This window comes from Lagenorhynchus albirostris, chromosome 17 (genome assembly GCF_949774975.1).
Source record: "Lagenorhynchus albirostris chromosome 17, mLagAlb1.1, whole genome shotgun sequence".
Lineage (NCBI taxonomy): Eukaryota > Metazoa > Chordata > Mammalia > Artiodactyla > Delphinidae > Lagenorhynchus > Lagenorhynchus albirostris.
The window spans coordinates 28,954,192-28,976,846 of NC_083111.1; the positions used below are offsets into that span (position 1 = coordinate 28,954,192).

Sequence of the window (22,655 nt, forward strand, 5' to 3'; positions counted from 1 at the left end):
CAACCACTGCGCCACCAGGGAAGCCGTCCCCTAATTTAAAATTTGTTTCTGATCACAAAATTAAGACACGACCAAATAAAACATTTAAATGATACAGAAACTTTTAAAGTACCCCTTAAGCTTACCACAGAGAGAGTGGTGTCTAAATATTATTCCAGTGGCATATATTTGCGAGCTTCTCTCGGTCATTGTTCCAGGCACTGGGTGTTCAGAGGGGCAAGAGAACCCAAGACTCTGCTGCTGTGGAGCTAGTGTTACAGCAGGCTGACCAGCAGTGGCCTTGCATTAAAAACCTACTCAATAATGTCAGATAGTGACAGGTTCTATGAGAGGAAGGATAAAAGTAGGTGAAAAGGATAAAAAGCAACTATGTGAATTACTATTTTGCAAAGACTTGTAGAATTATTTTAAGAAAATGGAATCACACTCTACATACTATTTTTCAGTTGCTTTTTAAAACTTGGTCATATTTCCATGTCAGTACAAGTAGGTGCACACATTCACCAAATATTAATAAATGTTTAGTAAGCATCTCTTCTGTGGCAGACACTGTGCTATGTGCTGTTAGTACACTGATGAGCAATATAGATCAAGGCCCAACCTTCGTGAAGCTTTTCGTCTAAATGTGTAGGCTTAACCCTAATCCTTTTGAATGGGTTTATAGTATTTCCTTTTGTATTAATTATTGCTGTGTAACAAATTACCCTAAAATTTAGCAATTTACAACAACAAACATAATCTTACACAGTTTCTGAGGCTCAGGAATCTGGAAGTGGTTTAGCTGGGTGCTTTTGTGCAGTGTCGCTCATGAGGTTGCGGTCATCTGGAGGATGACTTTGCAAATCCAAGAGAGCTGAATTCTGGCCTGTCAGTGGGGAAAGCCAGTTCTACGCATTGGAGCCCCTGAAACTCCTTTCAGGCTTCCACCCTGAAGGCCCAGGAATTGGCAGCATCAGATACCTTTGGAAGTGGCTGTGAAGACAGCACTGTAAACAGCAAGATTGTTTGAAAGTCACATTGAGAAATGAATCCCTACTTTTCCTTCCTGCAGCTAGGACTGCTACCTTGCCTAGGGGTTTCTTCTTTGGAGGTTCTCTGCATTTGGAACACCAGGCACAATTGAGGGCAAGGTACTGTACTACACCAGGGGACATAAGTGAACCTTTATGATGTTAATAATTGAATAAAGTTATAAGTGAATTTCCAAGCCCACATTCTTCTTTCATACCCAAATCCCAAAATACTGACAACCAGGATTTTACTATTCCACCCAGGAGACTGGAAGTGTCTTCTGTCAAAGCCCCGCCCACGCCGCTGCCCAAAGACTAAAATACTGATAATCTGTTTGTTCACCAACAAAGTAGCCTCATTATATTGCCCTTCAATTAATTCCACAATCCACAAGCCCCACCTACAAAGCTCCTGGTCAGTTTTTTTGGTGCCCTACTCATTAGACATCTGAGGGAAACCTTTTAATGTGAAGGGTAAAGATCAAAACAAACAACCTAGAAAATGCTCTTGAAGAAAACAGACTATTTTAATATCCTAAGAGGGACAAGAGTAGATGTAACATATTAAGGAAGAATGAGGTTTGTAAAAAGCTCTTGGAAATGTAATTCACTGGAAGATGTGGCTAATAAAGGTAAATGAATTTCCCAGAAAGTAGAACATAAATTTATAAAGTAAAAGAAATAAAATAGAAAAATTAGAGGACCAGTTCAGAAGGTCTGATAAGAGAAGTTCCAGAAAGAGAAAATAGGAGATATTTAACAAAATAACCAAAAATAACCCACCTTTTACAAACAAGAAGGAGGAACTTCTTATGGAAAGGGGTCACCAAAACTCAGGATAATAAGTGAAAATAAATCTATATTAAGATAACTTGTTATGAAAATTTTAGTACATTGGGGCCAAAGGAAAAAATTATAAACATTTCCAGAGATTTAAAAAAAATGGAAAAAAGCAAATCTCATAATCATCAAATCTCATAAAGCATTAGACTTCTCAGAATCAACACAAGAAGCTAGGAGACAATATACCTTAAATGCTGAGGGAAATTATATTCAGCCTAGAATTCTGGATCTAGTCTCACTGTTAGTGTGCACACAGAATAAATACATTTCAGACATCCTGGGTTTCCAAAAGTTTACTTCCCATGTAAGTTTACTCTCTGAGGAGGCTACTAGGATGCCTGTTTCTCCAAATTTAGGTAAATAAAAGTGAAGGACGGGGGATCCAAGTGAAAGGAGTTACCAGCAAGATGATGAAAGGAAAGCTTGATGGCAGGTGTGACTGATAAAATACCCAATGAGCTTGAATTTTTTTTTTTTTTTTTTTTTTTGTGGTACGCGGCCTCTCACTGTTGTGGCCTCTCCTGTTGCAGAGCACAGGCTCTGGACGCGCAGGTTCAGTGGCCATGGCTCACGGGCCCAGCCGCTCCGTGGCATGTGGGATCTTCCCGGACCGGGGTACGAACCCGCGTCACGTGCATTGGCAGACGGACTCTCAACCACTGCGCCACCAGGGAAGCCCAGAGCTTGAATATTTTGAGAGGAGATTTATGCAACTAGAAAGTATTTGTAGTTAAATTAATAAGTACGAAGAAAATAAGGAAATGGGAGGAAAGGAGACAAAGAAATCATGGTGTGTTCATAGCTCAGCTGTCAGGAGGGTTTACACAGTCATAATAATTATAAGGGAAGGACACAGCATATGTGTGTATTTGGAACAGTTGGAAGGAGGGTCCAGGTTACAGTGTATATGCGTACATCTGTGCAGGAAAGAGACTTACAGCTTCACCTTTCATAGTGAGAAATCAATAAATTATGCTTGAAATTAAATTAGTAGAGTAAGCTTGTTAATAAGAAAAAAGAGGTAAATACTAAAAGAATTGGCTAAAACAGTTGAAAATGTTGCCTTCGGGGAGTAGAAAATGAGATTAGGGGACAGTAGGCACTATTGTTTTTTTGTAATGAGCCTCATAGACTATCTGATTGTTTAAACTGTGTGGAGGTTACATAATTATATAACTGTGAGATATATATTAAATAGTATGTGAAAGTATATATAATTTTGATAAAAATTAAAGCTAAATTAAAAGTAGTAAAGAGTATTTGTAAAGAAAGTTTGGAAACCAGGAAATTTTGATATAGAATAGCAGTACAAATTCAAGAACTGATTATAGGAATTAATACCTAAAAATAGCAAAAGTACCATTATCAGGAAGTTCTTGAAACTTGATATATTTTGTAGGTATTTGTTTTTGGGTGTTAAGCTTTCCTACAAATAAGTAACCCACTGGTTTGTGTCCTAGGTATTCCAGAAATGTCTTTAAAATGAAATTCCATATTTAAATCCTGCCTTCCCATGAACATTTATTATTATATAAAAACATATGAATTAAATCTGAAATTTCAGGTTATTATTTTTAGTAAAATACTTATGAGGAATATCTAAATTTTTGTAGTTACAGGGTAGCATGAATGTTCCAGTGTAGGATTTTATACCACTGTTTCATAATAGATACTTTTAATAATCTATATGATCCTGAATCGGTTGTGAACTTGGGCATCTTTATTGTTCATGGTTACTGTTTAAGCTTGTTGTGGCTAATGTTTGTCAGATGCAGCTTAAACAAATGATTATTTTTTGCATGCCATTTAAGATATGTATGTATGTGTACACCTTGTTAGGGAATAACTTTAATACGGTCATTGTGTAGGAAAATAATTTAAAAATTAAAGGCCTCTCTAATCAAAAAGAAGTCAAATTAAATTGGATCCTTGTGTTTAAGCGAAAGGAAAATATTTTCCATTTATTCTACTTTCAGGTGAAAACAAGAATATTAAACTCAGAAATACCAGGTTTTTATTTTTTATGTTTAAAATTTTTCTTCTATACCATTTTAAGGAAAGACTGGAAAGGAAGAAACAGGGATCACAGAGGAGAAAATGAGGGTGGGGAAAATCAGAGATTGAGTGTCTTTGAGATAGAACAGAAAAAGATAAAATTGGATGTCCATAAACTCAGAGGCTTACCAAAGACAAGAGAGGGATAGTGTGCACAAAAAGAAGACACTATATGCAGATAGAAGAAAGAATTTTCATGGAGCTGTGTCACAACATACTTTAAGGAGATTTCTGCTAAAATCTTTTAGATGTGTATTTTCTAAATTGCAAAAATGGATATTACTTCATTGACATTTTGTGCTCTGGGCATGATATTAGGCTGAAAGTTCCTCTGCTCTTGATTGAATTTCTGTTTTCTGATGATTTGGAATTCTGTAAATTAGTAACTTTTAAAAACTTTACGTATTATTCTGTCTTCCTCTGCTAACTGTACTTACTGAGTTGCCAGTACTGTTGATGAAAGGTGAATAATTAAGAACTTAAAAGGCAACAATAGGGACTTCCCTGGTGGTGAAGTGGTTGAGACTCCACATTCCCAATGCCGGGGGCTGGAGTTCCATCCCTGGTCAGGGAACTAGATCCCACATGCATGTCTCAACTAAGAGTTCGCATGACACAACTAAGGAGCCTACGTGCCTCAACTAAGGAGCCAGTGAGCCTCAACTGAGGAGCCCTCAAGCCACAACTGAGGAGCCCACCTGCCACAACTAAGACCCAGTGCAACTAAATAAATACATATGTAAATAAATATTTTTTTAAAAAAGATATCTTCTTTAAAAAAAAGCACAATAATTGAAAAAAGAAACAACTTTATTTTATGTATATCTGTGACCTTTTAAAGTAAAACTTACCTGTAATTTTTTGGATTATAAGAAGGAACCATTTTTCAGATTGTCTTAGTTTGTTATCTTTTATTTTTGCTTTTTCATTGAAGGTGGGAACAGAGAAAAGATCCTCATGGTAGAACCTATTATGTGGATCATAACACTCGAACGACCACATGGGAGAGGCCACAACCTTTACCTCCAGGGTAATGTAGCATCTTATGCATCTTCAGTTGTGTTTTATACATGTAATTTTAAAAGTTTATTTAATACATTATAAAATGATTCATTCTACATGTTATGTTTCCTTGATTTGCTTTTGTGAGTAATGAATGTTCAGTAGATGAAATTTGTTACATTGTGTCTCTTTTACAGGTAGTCTGAAGGGCTTCCAAGAGATTGTCAAACATTGGCATGAGTTTACTGAGAGTAGTTGTAGAATTTTGATCCAATTTCAGTCCTTGTTATTTTTTAAGGAATGAAAGTCATATTTAGGATAGTTTATATGTATGGTTCTCCATAGATAGGGATCTAAACTATGCTATTGAATGACACTTACGTAATAAATATTAGTATCATTCAAAATTATTATCTAAAAGATTGCTGCAAGTAAAATTGTATTACATTATGACTAAAATAATAGAGGGTTTTAAATGAAAAAGCATTTCTGTTACATACTAAATAAAGTTTATGCTCTTAAGTGGTCATTCAAGGTCATTCACAAACTGTCTTTCCAGATGCAACTCAGGGTCCACCAATATAAAACATATTCAAAGTCCAGAAACTTCAGACAAGAACTATGTTATTTTTGTGAGATTGGTTGCTGAAAGGATACTGAAATCATATAAATTAATGACATAAATTGGCTTAAGGTGAACTAAACTGGAGGATGGGGAGAATTCTGGCTGGTAGAGAAGGGCATTCTGTTCTGAGGGGATATTAAAACAAAGGCATGACAGAATGAAACATATGACACATTTGGGGCCAGCAAGTAATTGATTTGGCTCTCATATGGGTCCCTTCAAAGACCTTAAGGGAGTTAAGGCTGAAATGGCGAATGGGTTCATTTTTATGCCGTGCCAGAGAACGGTGATAGGTGGAACAGCATGGCTCGATCTGCACTTTAGTTCAGCAGCAGTGTAACCGTGAAAGGTAGGTTAAAAAGCTATATAAGTTGAGTTAAAACCCTTTACGTGGGCAGGAATGATAGAGGCAGATTGCTAGGTATACAGTAAACACTCAGTAAATGTTTATCAAAAAAAGAGGGAGAAAGTATAGTCATACTGTTACTGTTCAGTCTATGGCCTCTTTTTTAGACAGCCCTTAGAAATCATATAGGGAAGAATGGGAAGGTAGTTTAGCTAAAATAGATAGCAAGTGTTACATGTTCATAATTTTTCTGAGGAGTATCAGTATTTACATTCTTTTAAACTTAGCTCTTGGACTTGATTTTTAAATTATTTAAGTGAAGTATTACCTAACTACTTTCCAGTTTCTTATAGTAAGAGATTATTCTTTATTTTCATTTTTACTATTGCTTATTTTATTTTTGGTAGTTGGGAAAGAAGAGTTGATGATCGGGGAAGAGTTTATTATGTAGATCATAACACCAGGACAACAACCTGGCAGCGGCCTACCATGGAATCTGTGCGGAATTTTGAACAGTGGCAGTCTCAGCGGAACCAACTGCAGGGAGCTATGCAACAGTTCAACCAACGATACCTCTACTCGGTAATTAGGAAATTATAAGATGTTAATACAGCTTTTCCTCCAGGCTTTTCCCTTTTCTATCTTCGTGATTTTTCTTAAATGTTATACATTACAAGGTATTTTTTAGTTGATCTTTAGTAAATAATTAGCATTTCCGATATACATAAGCAGTTTTTTTTTTTGCGGTGTGCGGGCCTCTCACTGTTGTGGCCTCTCCCGTTGCGGAGCACAGGCTCCGGACGCGCAGGCTCAGCAGCCATGGCTCATGGGCCCAGCCGCTCCGCAGCATGTGGGATCCTCCCGGACCCGGGCACGAACCTGCGTCCCTTGCATCGGCAGGCGGACTCTCAACCACTGCGCCACCAGGGAAGCCCATACATAAGCACTTTTAAGATTTTTTTTTTTAATTCTAGTTTACTATCATAACTATGCAATCAGGTTTTCTCCTTATTAAGTGGTAGTTTCATAAATGCAATTTCTTAATAAAATAACTTGTCGTTACCAGTTCCTAGTCTTCTACTTTTAGTTATAATCATTTGGTTTGCTTTAAACAAAACCAGTTACCTCCTGATTTTACTTAAGGCCAGTTTTGCATATTCCAGCTATTCTGATTCCCATTCCAGATTCTCAGAAATGCTTTCATCTGTTTTGGACCACCAAATATATATTCTTGGGATTGGGGGTAGTTTTGTTCCAAAAAAAATCTAATGCTGTCTGAAACTTTGACCAATTGGTGATCATTTATTGTCATAAGCAAACATCCATAAGAATGGGGGGTGGAGGGGACTTCTGTTAAATAGGTTTGATCGCAAGAAGTAGAAAATATAAATTTTAAATATTGGCATAGATAGTGTTTTGAGGCAACTTGAAACCCCAAAATGTAGAAAGGAATTAGGAAAGATACAAAAAGAAAACTCTTCAGAATCCTACCTCAGGATGGCTCATTCAACTCCACTTTCTTTGGAGGTTAAATAATAAGTTCTCATTTGCAGGTTGATCCACTCTCCTGGTTGTCTATAGCCAACAGAGAGACAGTGGGCCAACTCAGCTTGCACAGCATCTTGTGCTGTAAATTTCTGGTTCTTTAGCAACTTATACAGAAGTCTGTGGTCAGGTTCCATTGTTAGCTGTATATAGTAAACAAATTATGTACTGTGTGTGTGTTTTGGTTGGACTTTGTTGTATGTATGAAAATCTTAGGGAAACAGGGCAGAATTAGGCAAGCTGTGTATCAGAAGTGTGTTCTACACATAACAGAACATCTTTAGCCAGATTGAGGTTTATTATCTAAATAATATTGAGTACAATTAAAAGTATCTATTAAAAGGTTATAAAATATTTATCAAGATACATACACTTTATCATTAAGAAATGATTTTTCAGGTAATGATTTTTATATTTGACATTCTTTAAAAATTGATGGTAAAATGTTTATATTTCCTTTTGAATGTATTTCTGGGTTGTAATAATGTATATGCATTACTGTATGTATGAATATATAAAAGCTATTAATACTAAGGTAAAAGTTTACTTGTATAAAGATAATTCTAGTGTTTAATATTTATTAATAGGCATTTGTTTTTTTGTGTTTTTTTAAATTTTTTTTAACATCTTTAAAGCAGTATAATTGCTTTACAATGCTGTGTTAGTTTCTGCTTTATAACAAAGTGAATCAGTTATACATATACATATGTTCCCATATCTCTTCCCATTTGCGTCTCCCTCCCTCCCACCCTCCCTATCCCACTCCTCTAGGTGGTCACAAACCACCTAGCTGATCTCCCTGTGCTATGCGGCTGCTTCCCACTAGCTATCTGTTTTACGTTTGGTAGTGTATATGTCCATGCCACTCTCTCACTTTGTCACAGCTTACCCTTCCTCCTCCCCATATCCTCAAGTCCATGCTCTAGTAGGTCTGTGTCTTTATTCCCATCTTACCGCTAGGTTCTTCATGACATTTTTTTTTTTCCTAAGATTCCATATATATGTATTAGCATACAGTATTTGTTTTTCTCCTTCTGACTTACTTCACTTTGTATGACAGACAGAGGTCTATCCACCTCATTACAAATAACTCAGTTTTGTTTCTTTTTATGGCTGAGTAATATTCCATTGTATATATGTGCCACATCTTCTTTATCCATTCATCTGTTGATGGACACTAAGGTTGCTTCCATGTCCTGGCTATTGTCAATAGAGCTGCAATGAACATTTTGGTACATGACTCGTTTTGAATTATGGTTTTCTCAGGGTATATGCCCAGTAGTGGGATTGCTGGGTCATATGGTAGTTCTATTTGTAGTTTTTTAAGGAACCTCCGTACTGTTCTCCATAGTGGCTGTATCAATTTACATTCCCACCAACAGTGCAAGAGCGTTCCCTTTTCTCCACACCCTCTCCAGCATTTATTTTTTCTAGATTTTTTGTTGATGGCCATTCTGACCGGTGTGAGATGATATCTCATTGTAGTTTTGATTTGCATTTCTCTAATGATTAATGATGTTGAACATTCTTTCATGTGTTTGTTGGCAGTCTGTATATCTTCTTTGGAGAAATGTCTATTTAGGTCTTCTGCCTATTTTTGGATTGGGTTGTTTTTTTGTTATTGAGCTGCTTGTAGATTTTGGAGATTAATCCTTTGTCAGTTGTTTCATTTGCAAATACTTTCTCCCATTCTGAGGGTTGTCTTTTCACCTTGTTAATGGTTTCCTTTGCTGTGCAAAAGCTTTGAAGTTTCATTAGGTCCCATTTGTTTATTTTTGTTTTTATTTCCATTTTTCTAGGAGGTGGGTCAAAAAGGATCTTGCTGTGATTTATGTCATAGAGTGTTCTGCCTATGTTTTCCTCTAAGAGTTTGATAGTTTCTGGCCTTACATTTAGGTCTGTAATCCATTTTGAGCTTATTTTTGTGTATGGTGTTAGGGAGTGTTCTAATCTCATACTTTTACATGTACCTGTCCAGTTTTCCCAGCACCACTTATTGAAGAGGCTGTCCTTTCTCCACTGTACATTACTGCCACCTTTATCAAAGATAAGGTGTCCATATGTGCGTGGGTTTATCTCTGGGCTTTCTATCCTGTTCCATTGATCTATCTTTCTGTTTTTGTGCCAGTACCATACCGTCTTGATAACTGTAGCTTTGTAGTATAGTCTGAAGTCAGGGAGCCTGATTCCTCCATCTCCATTTTTCGTTCTCAAGGTTTCTTTGACTATTAGGGGTCTTTTGTGTTTCCATACAAATTGTGAAATGTTTTGTTCTAGTTCTGTGAAAAATGCCAGTGGTAGTTTGATAGGGATTGCATTGAATCTGTAGATTGCTTTGGGTAGTAGAGTCATTTTCACAATGTTGATTCTTCCAATCCAAGAACATGGTATATCTCTCCATCTATTTGTATCATCTTTAATTTCTTTCATCAGTGTCTTATAATTTTCTGCATACAGGTCTTTTGTCTCCTTAGGTAGGTTTATTCCTAGATATTTTATTCTTTTTGTTGCAGTGGTAAATGGGAGTGTTTTCTTAATTTCTCTTTCAGATTTTTCATCATTAGTGTATAGGAATGCCAGAGATATCTGTGCATTAATTTTGTATCCTGCTGCTTTACCAAATTCATTGATTAGCTCTAGTAGTTTTCTGGTAGCATCTTTAGGATACTTTATGTAGAGTATCATGTCATCTGCAAACAGTGACAGCTTTACTTCCTTTCCAATTTGGATTCCTTTTATTTCTTTTTCTTCTCTGATTGCTGTGGCTAAAACTTCCAAAACTATGTTGAATAATAGTGGCGAGAGTGGGCAACCTTGTCTTGTTCCTGATCTTAGTGGAAATGCTTTCAGTTTTTCACCATTGAGGATGATGTTTGCTGTGGGCTTGTCATATATGGCCTTTATTATGTTGAGGAAAGTTCCCTCTATGTCTACTTTCTGCAGGGTTTTTATCATAAATGGGTGTTGAATTTTGTCAAAAGCTTTCTCTGCATCTATTGAGATGATCATTTGGTTTTTCTCCTTCAATTTGTTAATATGGTGTATCACGTTGATTGATTTGTGTATATTGAAGAATCCTTGCATTTCTGGAATAAACCCCACTTGATCATGGGGTATGATTCTTTTAATGTGCTGTTGGATTCTGTTTGCTAGTATTTTGTTGAGGATATTTGCATCTATGTTCATCAGTGATATTGGCCTGTAGTTTTCTTTCTTTGTGACATCTTTGTCTGGTTTTGGTATCAGGGTGATGGTGGCCTCGTAGAATGAGTTTGGGAGTGTTCTTCCCTCTGCTATATTTTGGAAGAGTTTGAGAAGGATAGGTGATAGCTCTTCTCTAAATGTTTGATAGAATTCGCCTGTGAAGCCATCTGGTCCTGAGCTTTTGTTTGTTGAAAGATTTTTAATCACAGTTTCAATTTAGGTGCTTGTGATTGGTGTGTTCATATTTTCTATTTCTTCCTGGTTCAGTCTCGGCAGGTTGTGGAATTCTAAGAATTTGTCCATTTCTTCCAGGTTGTCCGTTTTATTGGCATAGAGTTGCTTGTAGTAATCTCTCATGATCCTTTGTCTTTCTGCAGTGTCATTTGTTACTTCTCCTTTTTCATTTCTAATTCTATTGATTTGAGTCTTCTCCCTTTTTTTCTTGATGAGTCTGGCTAATGGTTTATCAATTTTGTTTATCTTCTGAAAGAACCAGCTTTTAGTTTTATTGATCTTTGCTATTGTTTCCTTCATTTCTTTTTCATTTATTTCTGATCTGATTTTTATGATTTCTTTCCTTCTGCTAACTTTGGGGTTTTTTTGTTCTTCTTTCTCTGATTGTATTAGGTGCAAGGTTAGGTTGTTTATTTGAGATGTTTCCTGTTTCTTAAGGTAGGATTGTATTGCTATAAACTTCCCTCTTAGAACTGCTTTTGCTGCATTCCATAGGTATTGGGTGGTCGTGTCTCCATTGTCATTTGTTTCTACGTCTTTTTTGATTTCCTCTTTGATTTCTTCAGTGACCACTTCGTTATTAAGTAGTGTATTGTTTAGCCTCCACGTGTTTGTAATTTTTACAGATATTTTCATGTAAGTGATATCTAGTCTCATAGCGTTGTGGTCGGAAAAGATACTTGATACGATTTCAGTTTTCTTAAATTTACCAAGGCTTGACTTGTGACCCAAGATATAATCTATCCTAGAGAATGTTCCATGAGCAGTTGAGAAAAATGTGTATTCTGCTGTTTTTGGATGGAATGTCCTATAAATATCAATTAAGTCCATCTTGTTTAATGTATCATTTAGAGCTTGTGTTTCCTTATTTATTTTCATTTTGGATGATCTGTCCATTGGTGAAAGTGGGGTATTAAAGTCCCCTACTATGATTGTGTTACTGTCGATTTCCCCTATTATGGCTGTTAGTATTTGCCTTATGTATTGAGGTGATCCTATGTTGCATGCATAAATATTTACAATTGTTATATCTTCTTCCATTGATCCCTTGATCATTATGTAGTGTCCTTCTTTGTCTCTTTTAGTAGTCTTTGTTTTAAAGTCTATTTTGTCTGATATGAGAATTGCTACTCCAGCTTTCTTTTTGTTTTTTTTCTGCGGTATGCGGGCCTCTCACTGTTGTGGCCTCTCCCGTTGCAGAGCACAGGCTCTGGACACGCAGGCTCAGCGGCCATGGCTCATGGGCCTAGCTGCTCCGTGGCATGTGGGATCCTCCCGGACCGGGGCACGAACTTGGGTCCCCTGCATCGGCAGGCAGACTCCCAACCACTACCCCACCAGGGAAGCCCTCCAGCTTTCTTTTGATTTCCATTTGCATGGAATATCTTTTTCCATCCCTTCACTTTCAGTCTGTATGTGTCCCTAGGTCTGATGTGGGTCTCCTGTAGACAGCATATATATGGGTCTTGTTTTTGTATCCAGTCAGCCAGTCTGTGTCTTTTGGTGGGAGCATTTAATTCATTTATATTTAAGGTAATTATCGATATGTATGTTCCTATTCCCATAATACTTAATTGTTTTGGGTTTGTTATTGTAGGTCTTTTCCTTCTCTTGTGTTTCTTGCCTAGAGAAGTTCCTTTAGCATTTGTTGTAAAGTTGGTTTGGTGGTGCTGAACTCTTTCAGCTTTTGCTTGTCTGTAAAGGTTTTAATTTCTTCATCAAATCTGATTGAGAACCTTGCTGGGTAGAGTAATCTTGGTTGTAGGTTTTTCTTCTTCATCACTTTAAATATGTCCTGCCACTCCCTTCTGGCTTGCAGAGTTTCTGCTGAAAGATCATCTGTTAACCTTATGGGGATTCCCTTGTGTGTTATTTGTTGTTTTTCCCTTGCTGCTTTTAATATGTTTTCTTTGTATTTAATTTTTGATAGTTTGATTAATATGTGTCTTGGCATGTTTCTCCTTGGATTTATCCTGTATGGGACTCTCTGTGCTTCCTGAACTTGATTAACTATTTCCTTTCCCATATTAGGGAAGTTTTCAACTATAATCTCTTCAAATATTTTCTCAGTCCCTTTCTTTTTCTCTTCTTCTTCTGGGACTCCTATAATTCGAATGTTGGTGTGTTTAATGTTGTCTCAGAGGTCTCTGACACTGTCCTCAGTTCTTTTCATTCTTTTTTCTTTATTCTGCTCTGCAGTAGTTATTTCCACTGTTTTATCTTCCAGGTCACTTACCCATTCTCCTGTCTCAGTTATTCTGCTATTGATCCCTTCTATAGTATTTTTAATTTCATTTATTGTGTTGTTCATCATTGCTTGTTTCCTCTTTAGTTCTTCTAGGTCCTTGTTAAATGTTTCTTGCATTTTCTGTACTCTATTTCCAAGATTTTGGATCATCTTTACTATCATTATTCTGAATTATTTTTCAGGTAGACTCCCTATTTCCTCTTCATTTGTTAGGTCTGGTGGGTTTTTATCTTGCTCCTTCATCTGCTGTGTGTTTTTCTGTCTTCTCATTTTGCTTATCTTACTGTGTTTGGGGTCTCCTTTTTGCAGGCTGCAGGTTCGTAGTTCCCGTTGATTTTTGTGTCTGTCCCCAGTGGCTAAAGTGGATTCAGTGGGTTGTGTAGGCTTCCTGGTGGAGGGGACTAGTGCCTGTGTTCTGGTGGATGAGGCTGGATCTTGTCTTTCTGGTGGGCAAGTCCACGTCTGGTGGTGTGTTTTGGGGTGTCTGTGGTCTTATTACGATTTTAGGCAGCCTCTCTGCTAATGGGTGGGGTTGTGTTCCTGTCTTGCTAGTTGTTTGGCATAGGGTGTCCAGCACTGTAGCTTGCTGGTTGTTGAGTGAAGCTGGGTGCTGGTGTTGAGTTGGAGATCTCTGGGAGATTTTTGCCGTTTGATATTATGTGGAGCTGTGAGGTCTCCTGTGGACCAGTGTCCTGAAGTTGGCTCTCGCACCTCAGAGGCACAGCACTGACTCCTGGCTGGAGCACCACGAGCCTTTCAGCCACATGGCTCAGGATAAAAGGGAGAAAAAGTTGAAAGAAAGAAAGAAAGAAAGAGTGAGAGGGGGAGGGGGAGAGGGAGAGAAAGAAAGAAAGGAGATAAAATAAAATAAAGTACGACAAAATAAAATAAAGTTACTAAAATAAAAATAAATTATTAAGAAAAAAAGTTTTTAAGTAAAAAAACAAAAAGAAACAGACGGACAGAACCCTAGGACAGATGGTGAAGGCAAAGCTATACAGACAAAATCTTACATAGAAGCATACACATACCCATTCACAAAAAGAGAAAAAGGGGAAAAAATAATATATCTTGCTCTCAAAGTTCACCTCCTCAGTTTGGGATGATTCGTTGTCTATTCATGTATTCCACAGATGCAGGGTACAGCAAGTTGATTGTGGAGCTTTAATCTGCTGCTTCTGAGGCTGCTGGGAGAGATTTCCCTTTCTCTTCTTTGTTCTCACAGCTCCCGGGGCTCAGCTTTGGATTGGGCCCCGCCTGTGCGTGTAGATCGCCTGAGGGCGTCTGTTCTTAGCTCAGACAGGACGGGGTTAAAGGAGCCGCTGGTTCGGGGGCTCTGGTTCCCTCAGGCCGGGGGGAGGGAGGGGTACGGAGGCGGGGCGAGCCTGCGGCGGCAGAGGCCGTGACGTTGCACCAGCTGAGGCCCGCCGTGCGTTCTCCCGGGGAAGTTGTCCCTGGATCACGGAACCCTGGTGGGCTGCACAGGGTCCCGGCGGGGGAGGTGTGGAGAGTGACCTGTGCTCTCACACAGGCTTCTTGGTGGCGGCAGCAGCAGCCTTAGCGTCTCATGCCCGTCTCTGGGGTCCCCACTTTTAGCTGCGGCTCGTGCCCACCTCTGGAGCTCCTTTAAGCAGCGCCCCTTATCCCCTCTCCTCGCTCACCAGGAAACAAAGAGGGAAGAAAAAGTCCCTTGCCTCTTCGGCAGGTCCAGACTTTTCCCTGGACTCCCTCCCAGCTAGCCGTAGTGCACTAACCCCTTCAGGCTGTGTACACGCAGCCAGTCCTCTCCCTGCCCTCCGACCAAAGTCCGAAGTCCAAACCTCAGCTCCCAGCCCCCGCCCGCCCCAGCGTGTGAGCAGAGAAGCCTCTGGGGCTGGTGAGTGCCGGTCTGCACGGATCCTCTGTGCGGGAATCTCTCCGCTTTGCCCTCCACACCCCTGTTGCTGTGCCCTCGTCTGTGCCTCCGAAGCTCCCCCCCTCTCCCCCCCACCCCAGTCTCTGCCCACGAATGGGCTTCCTAGTGTGTGGAAACCTTTCCTCCTTCACGGCTCCCTCCCACTGGTGCAGGTCCCGTCCCTATTCTTTTGTCTGTTTATTCTTTTTTCTTTTGCCCTACCCAGGTACGTGGGGGGTTTCTTGCCTTTTGGGAGGTCTGAGGTCTTCTGCCAGCGTTCAGTAGGTGTTCTATAGGAGCAGTTCCACGTGTAGATGTATTTCTGATGTATCTGTGGGGAGGAAGGTGATCTCTGCGTCTTACTCTTCCGCCATCTTCCTCCCAATCTAGGCATTTGTTTTAAAAAGAACTGTGATAATTATTTTATTTTTAAACAAATAATGTTACCTCATTTTAACATTACAATTTTCTTTCTTTTTTTTTTCTTCCATTTTTAAAGTCTTTATTTAATTCGTTACAGTATTGCTTCTGTTTTATGTTTTGGTTTTTTTGGTGGCGAGTCATGTGGGATCCTAGCTCCCCGATCAGGGATCCAACCCACACCCCCTAACACTATAATTTTCTATATGCTCTTTTCTCATGTCATTTCACTCCTGTGGACTATTATGGAAGGGCTAAGAGATTAAAGTACTGATGTCGATATATTATTTCTAAATCATTTTAGAAAAACTATTAATTTTATCACTTAATTGACTCCTCTTAATTCATGACAGTTTTAGGACTTTGTGTCTTGAAATTATTATATTCACATTCCTTTATCGTGTTTTTTAGAAAATTATTATAAAATGTGATTCTGCCAAGTGCTTAAGTTTATGCTTTTATATTAAAAACCTGTTTTTTAAATTTCTCCTCCCAACCCTTTTCTCCAATTAGGCTTCAATGTTAGCTGCAGAAAATGACCCATATGGGCCTTTGCCACCAGGCTGGGGTAAGCTAATATGTTGTTGGTAAAAATACCTGAAATGTATATATAGCAAATAGTTATTAAATGCTACGCTCACTCTGTTTTTAGAAAAAAGAGTGGATTCAACAGATAGAGTTTACTTTGTGAATCATAACACAAAAACAACCCAGTGGGAGGATCCCAGAACTCAAGGGTATGTATATACTGCAGCCTTACTTAAGTGATCTTACACATGTCTGAAGATGAAATCAAGTAAACCTTGATTCAGACATTTTTAGCACCTAGAAAATGATCACCTTGTGACTGTAACTTTATCTTTTAGCCTACAGAATGAAGAACCCCTGCCAGAAGGCTGGGAAATTAGGTATACCCGGGAAGGCGTTAGGTACTTTGTTGATCATAACACAAGAACAACAACATTCAAAGATCCTCGCAATGGGAAGTCATCTGTGTAAGTGAAGTTCTTAAATGCTGTTTAATGAGGATATAAAGTTTCATTTCTAATTTAGCGTCAAGTTTAGCAACAAATTTTACTTTGTGTATTAAGAAAATCTATACAAGTAATACCCTAGTATACCTGCCTTTGCCCTACTTTATTACAGAATGGATTTGTGGCACATAATTCCTTAATAAGAACAATAGCAAATATTTAGTGATTACTATGTGCCAAGGATTCTTTTAAGCACTTTATATAAATTAGCTTTTTATCTTCCAAAAATTCCTTGAGGTAGATACTGTTATTTTCCAAGTGTAGAAACAGGCTTAGGGAGCATAACTAACTTTTGCAAAATCATAACGGCAAGTAATGGAAGTGGTTTCAGACCAAGGCAGTCTGTCCACAGAGTGTGCTCTTAAAAGAGATGCAACGTCAGAGAATGAGACATTCAACAAAATTGAATTTTCCAGGTAAAAAATAGCTTAATTATTTGAAAGATCTCTCCTTCATCCTTACTCTTAGGTGTGATATCTTTGCATCACTAAGAAAATAGAAGCAGCCATAAAGTTTTTTACAAATTCCTACCATTACATCTATCTGCCTACCAGTATCTGTCTTCCCTCTTCGTTCTAAAGATGAACTGTCATTGTTCCTATCAAAGGCCAGTCCCTCTGGTGGCACACTAGATCTTCCCCCTCTTTTCCAATTAACTGCTCCATGAGTGATCATATTTCTGTCTTCCATCTTTCTCTGATGAATTATTCTCATCATCTATTAATTCTCTTAGATTGAAAATGAACAAGTAGAAAGCCATAACTCGTCAACTTATAAATCCATTCAGTGAAAATTCATTTTTATTGCCACCCTTTACAAGAAAACTAACTGAATGAGTTGTCTCTATATTGCTGTTTCTAATTTCTCTCTCAGACTGACAACAAGGAAGTTTCACTGACCCTGACCTTACTAAGGGTACCAGTGACCTCCACATAGTTGAGGGGTTGTTTTGCAGTTCTGTTTTGACACAATAAGGAGGATTTGACAAAAATTTCTCTCTCCTGGCAAAAGTATCAATAGTACAGGGACTCAACTTTCATGATTTCCTTCTGCCTTTTTGGTCTTACTTCTTCCTCTGTTTTTTGGGGTCCTCCTTTTCTCTTTAGCCTGTTAACATTGAAGTACCCAGAGCTCTGTCCTTAGATCTCTTTCCTTTTTTGTCCGTGCTCATTCTCTTGGTGAATCTTATCCAGTGTCATGCTTTTAAAAAAATTTCTATATGCTGATGACTCACAAATGTTATCTCTAGCTTTTCACTTTTCACTTGAAATTTTGTTTCATATATTCAGCTGCTTACTTGATAACTCTGTTCATAACTTTTTCCTGATAACTGCCGTCAATCAGGCTTGTTCTGCCTGGGCTATTTCCATCTCAGTTGAAGGCAACTCTTAGGTGTGCTTGAGCCAGAAATCTTGGAATTATCCTCGACTGCTCTTTCTCTCTTACCTCACATACAGTCCATCAAGAATTCTAGTTACCACACCTTCAGAAGGTATCCAGGACCAGCTGTGTCTCGCCACATCCACTGCCACCACTTTGGTCCAAGCTACCATGCTCTCTCACTTGGAGTGGTGCCTCTTAAGTATTGCTCTGCTTCCTACCCACACCTCATGTAATACTATTCTCCATAAAGCAGCAAGACTTTTTAATTTTTTTCTTTTAATTTAAGTAAAAAGTTATTCCTTTGCAGAAAACCCTTCAGTGATTTCCATCTCAATCAGAGTGAAAAGCAAAGTACTTACAGTGGCCTCCAAGCCCTTATGGCATCTGACCCCTATTACCTCTTCAACCTCATCTCTGATATTTCTTCTCATTCACTCTGCTTCAGCTTCCCTGGCCACTTAGCTGTACCTCAGACATCTGAGGCTTCCACATCTCGGCTTTCATTTCCTCTGCTTGGTATGCTCTTTCCCTCAATATTATCTATATGGCTTATGCCCACCATGTTTTTGCTCAAATACTGCTTTATCTGTGAACACTACTCTGTTTACCCTTTTCACAATTTAAAAATTCTTCCCTACTTCACTCCTTGTCCTTTTTTTTTTTTGCGGTACGCGGGCCTCTCACTGCCGCGGCCTCTCCCGCCGCGGAGCACAGGCTCCGGTTACGCAGGCTCAGCAGCCATGGCTCACGGGCCCAGCCGCTCCGTGGCAGGTGGGATCTTCCCGGACTGGAGCACGAACCCGTATCCCCTGCATCGGCAGGCGGACTCTCAACCACTGTGCCACCAGGGAAGCCCCACTGCTTGTCCTTTTTACACTGCCTTTTCTTCCTTCTTGAGGAGCAGGAGTAGTGAGATATTTATCCCCTTCTAACACTGAATGTATATTGATAGTATACTTATTCATTCTATTTCTTGTCTATCTCCTTCACTAGTACATAGGCTGCACAAAACAGGTATTTTAGTCTGTTTTATTAACCAATAATACTCTCACTATCTAGAATAGTGCCAGATACATACTGTGCATTCTGTAAATATTTGTTGAATGAATTCACTTGAACCTGACAACAAAAGAGAACATTTTCCATCCATTCCAAAATGTTCCCTAAGACTCTGGAAGTTCTTTATGCTTCTCTCTTGTGACTAGTCTCAATGTGACTAGAACCTATCCCTACATGCCACCCACCCTGCTTCTTCCCTCGCTGACTAGCTGAACTGGGTGACTGGATATCACTTCTTCCTAGGAACTCAATTTTGCTTTGCTTACTCTCTCCAGCAATATTTGTTTTGATTTCAGATTAGTTTTAAGATGTGGTAGAATTTCCTTTCGTGTCTCTTCTATCTAGAGCCTTTCTCCTCCTTGGATTTAAGGGTTGTCAAGAAGCTTTTTTTGAAATAGTCAGGGGGGCTTCCCTGGTGGCGCAGTGGTTGAGAGTCCGCCTGCCGATTCACGGGACACGGGTTCGTGCCCCGGTCCGGGAAGATCCCACATGCCGCGGAGCGGCTAGGTCCATGAGCCATGGCCACGGGGCCTGTGCTCCGCAACGGGAGAGGCAACAGCAGTGAGAGGCCCACGTACCACAAAAAAAAAAAAATAGGCAGTAGTAGACTTTAGTATTTTATTTAACTAACTTCTTTTTTTTTTTAAATAACATAGCTTTTTATTTTTGCAATCTAATATATGGTTGAAATCTAAAATGTGGCTGAAACCATGACCTCCCAAAAAGTGTAGAAAAAGCAACATATACCATCCACAGACAATTCCTGTTGCCAGTCCTGGTGTTACAACAAAATTCAATTTTATATTTTTATATTGTAGGTATCATGCCTACATGATGACATGTATCATGCCTGTTGGTTTTTTCCTCCCCCGCAATCTACATTCCTGCAAATCCTAATGTCAGTTTATTTTTGTTTTCTAATAAAAATCTCAATATGTTAGTGAGAATTAACCCTTTTTTTTTAGTCCAAGGCTTTTATTGAGCACATTATTATAATTTTTTAATCATTAAAGATCTAAAACCTATAATATGAGTAAGACTTTAGGAATTTATATTTCAAGTTTTTCCACCTACTTACATGTCCAACAATAAAGAATTGGTCCAATAAGAATTACCCCTTTGAAACATTTTTTTCCCCTACAGTACTCTGTTAGGACTGCTGGATTATTTGAAAATCTGTCAGGTTTTTTTTAATACCCTTTTAAAATTTTTTTAAATTTTATTTTATTTTGCAATATATTTGATGTACAATGTTGTGTTAGTTTCAGGTGTACAGCAAAGTGATTTAGTTATACATATACATGTATCTATTCTTTTTCAGATTCTTTTCCGATATAGGTTATTACAGAGTATTGAGTAGAGTTCCCTGTGCTGTACCCTTGTTGATTATCTATTTTTTTTTTTTATATTTTTTTGCCAGGCAAAAGTATTTTTGTGTGGATTTACATTTTCCCCCCCAATGGAAAGGTAGCTTTAATGTGCTAAAAGCATTCTTTTGACCTCTAGCTAAATTTGGGGTGTTACAGAAGATCCCTGAAACATCTCAAAGAGAGAGATTAAACTAATTAGATTTATTTGGTATGTTGAATTACATGGGAAGCATTGTCAAATGAGTGATGATAAACTTTCTTAGGTTATATGGGTAAATGTTATTAATATAAATGTTCTAGAAATTATATGCAGTTCCTAAAATTGGATATGTCCTGGTATAATGTTATGTCATAACTTTAGTTATTATCTTAAGATTTTATATGTTGCATAAATAACCAAATTTCTTGGTCAATTGCATTGTAATCAGGTCTTTAACCATGCCATTTTAAGTCTTTGACATTTATATTACTCTGATGCTTTTACAAAAATGAAGATCTTCAAGAAGGTTCATAGAAAGGACTTTTTTACAAATACAGGTTTCTGATAACTTTTAAATCATACCACCAAACTGGGTAAGAAATTACAGAACTCTAACGGAAAACCTGATGGCTTCATAAACTGCTAACAAGAGATCAGGATCAATAAGAATTAATTACATGGGACTGAATGAACTGATGAGTACAATTGATGTTTTATGACTTTTGTCTGAAATATTTTTTTCCAAATATGAGGAAACCTTTCCTGTTAAGCTAACTATGACTATGTATCATATACATAAATATTTAAATTCTATCACATATTATCACTGTTTTATACATTTTTTATTTATTTTGAGTTACCAACATATTTAATTTTGTTGCTGCTTCTCCACTCTGTTATCTGGGATTGTACCCCTTCTTCTTAAAAAATACTTTTTACTATTATCCTTCAGTTTGTTATGCTAATGACAAATCTGTTTTTGATTTTCTATAAATGTTTTCATTTTTTTTCCAAAAGATGCTTTTGCTTGCATACAATTTTTAGGTTTGCTGTTACATCCTTTTGGCACATTAACTAACTTTCTTTACAAAAGATCCATCCATACACATAATCTCCCTCTTTGTGTATGTTGTGTGTCCTCATTGCTCAAGTCTCTGTTGGCCCACTAAATATATCTTTACTTCTCTCCCAACAAGTAACCTTCCTATGGTCATTTGTAGGACCCTGGTACACTCCAATTTCATGCTAAATGTTAAATATCTAGCTTTATTATGAATTAACATATGGTTTGTTTTTGTTTTTCTTTAGAACTAAAGGTGGTCCACAGATTGCTTATGAACGCAGCTTTAGGTGGAAACTTGCTCACTTCCGTTATTTGTGCCAGGTACTACGGTGGTAAATAAATCTTCTGTTCATAATCATTTAGTTTTATCTTTACCCAATACATGTCCTATAACTTACATGATATTACGATGTTATTTTTTGTTTTTAGTCTAATGCACTACCCAGTCATGTAAAGATCAATGTGTCCCGGCAGACATTGTTCGAAGATTCCTTTCAACAGGTAAGAAAGATGTTATCAGAATAAAATTGTACAGTCAGCCCTCTGTATCGGCAGGTACAGCATCCATGGATTCAGCCAACAGTGGATAGAAAATATTCCAGGGTGGCTTGGAAGGGGGACTCCAGAAAGTTTCGAAAGGCAAAATTTGAACTTTCTGCAGCCAGCAAATTCAGGCATACCTTGCTTTATTGTGCTTTAGTTTATTTCGCTTTGCAGGTACTGTGTTTTTTTACAGATTGAAGGTTTATGACAGCCTTGTGTTGAGCAGGTCTCTTGGCACCATTTTTCCAACAGCATTTGCTCACTTGGTGTCTCTGTGTCACATTTTCATAATTTCTTGAAATATTCCAAACTTTTTCATTACTATTAATTTGTTATGGTGGTCTGTGATCAGTGATCTTTGATTTACTATTGCCAAAAGATTATGACTTGCTCAGATGATAGCATTTTTTTAACAGTAAAGAATTTTTGAATTAAGGTATGTACGTTGTCTTTTTAGACAAAATGCTATTGCACAGTTAATAGACTATAATACAGTGTAAACATGACTTTTATATGCACTGGGAAGCCAACAAATTCGTGTAGATTGAGTTATTTTGATATTCTCTTTATTGCAGTGGTCTAGAACCAAACCTGTAATATCTCCAAGGCATGCCTGTATTCATGTAGTGTTTATATTGTATTAAGTATTATAAGTAATTTAGAGACGATTTAAAATATATGGGAAGATATGCATAGGTTGGGCATCCTTAGATTTTGGTACCTGTGGGGGTGTCCTGGAACCAATGTACCTCGGATACTGAGAGAGACTGTACAACTTGAGTCACTGTATTCTGTAT

At 37.9% G+C, this 22,655-nt stretch overlaps 1 protein-coding gene across 2 annotated transcripts in view; it reads left to right on the forward strand.

Moving 5' to 3' along the window:
* WWP1 (WW domain containing E3 ubiquitin protein ligase 1) overlaps nucleotides 1-22,655 on the forward strand; it is a 117,497-nt gene that overhangs the window by 69,493 nt on the left and 25,349 nt on the right. For both annotated transcript variants that reach the window (XM_060128606.1, XM_060128607.1), the window contains exons 10-16: nucleotides 4,843-4,938; nucleotides 6,289-6,463; nucleotides 15,940-15,994; nucleotides 16,079-16,163; nucleotides 16,293-16,421; nucleotides 21,561-21,636; nucleotides 21,745-21,816. In XM_060128606.1, the coding sequence (XP_059984589.1) occupies nucleotides 4,843-4,938; nucleotides 6,289-6,463; nucleotides 15,940-15,994; nucleotides 16,079-16,163; nucleotides 16,293-16,421; nucleotides 21,561-21,636; nucleotides 21,745-21,816 (688 nt within the window). The remainder of the gene's footprint in view (nucleotides 1-4,842; nucleotides 4,939-6,288; nucleotides 6,464-15,939; nucleotides 15,995-16,078; nucleotides 16,164-16,292; nucleotides 16,422-21,560; nucleotides 21,637-21,744; nucleotides 21,817-22,655) is intronic.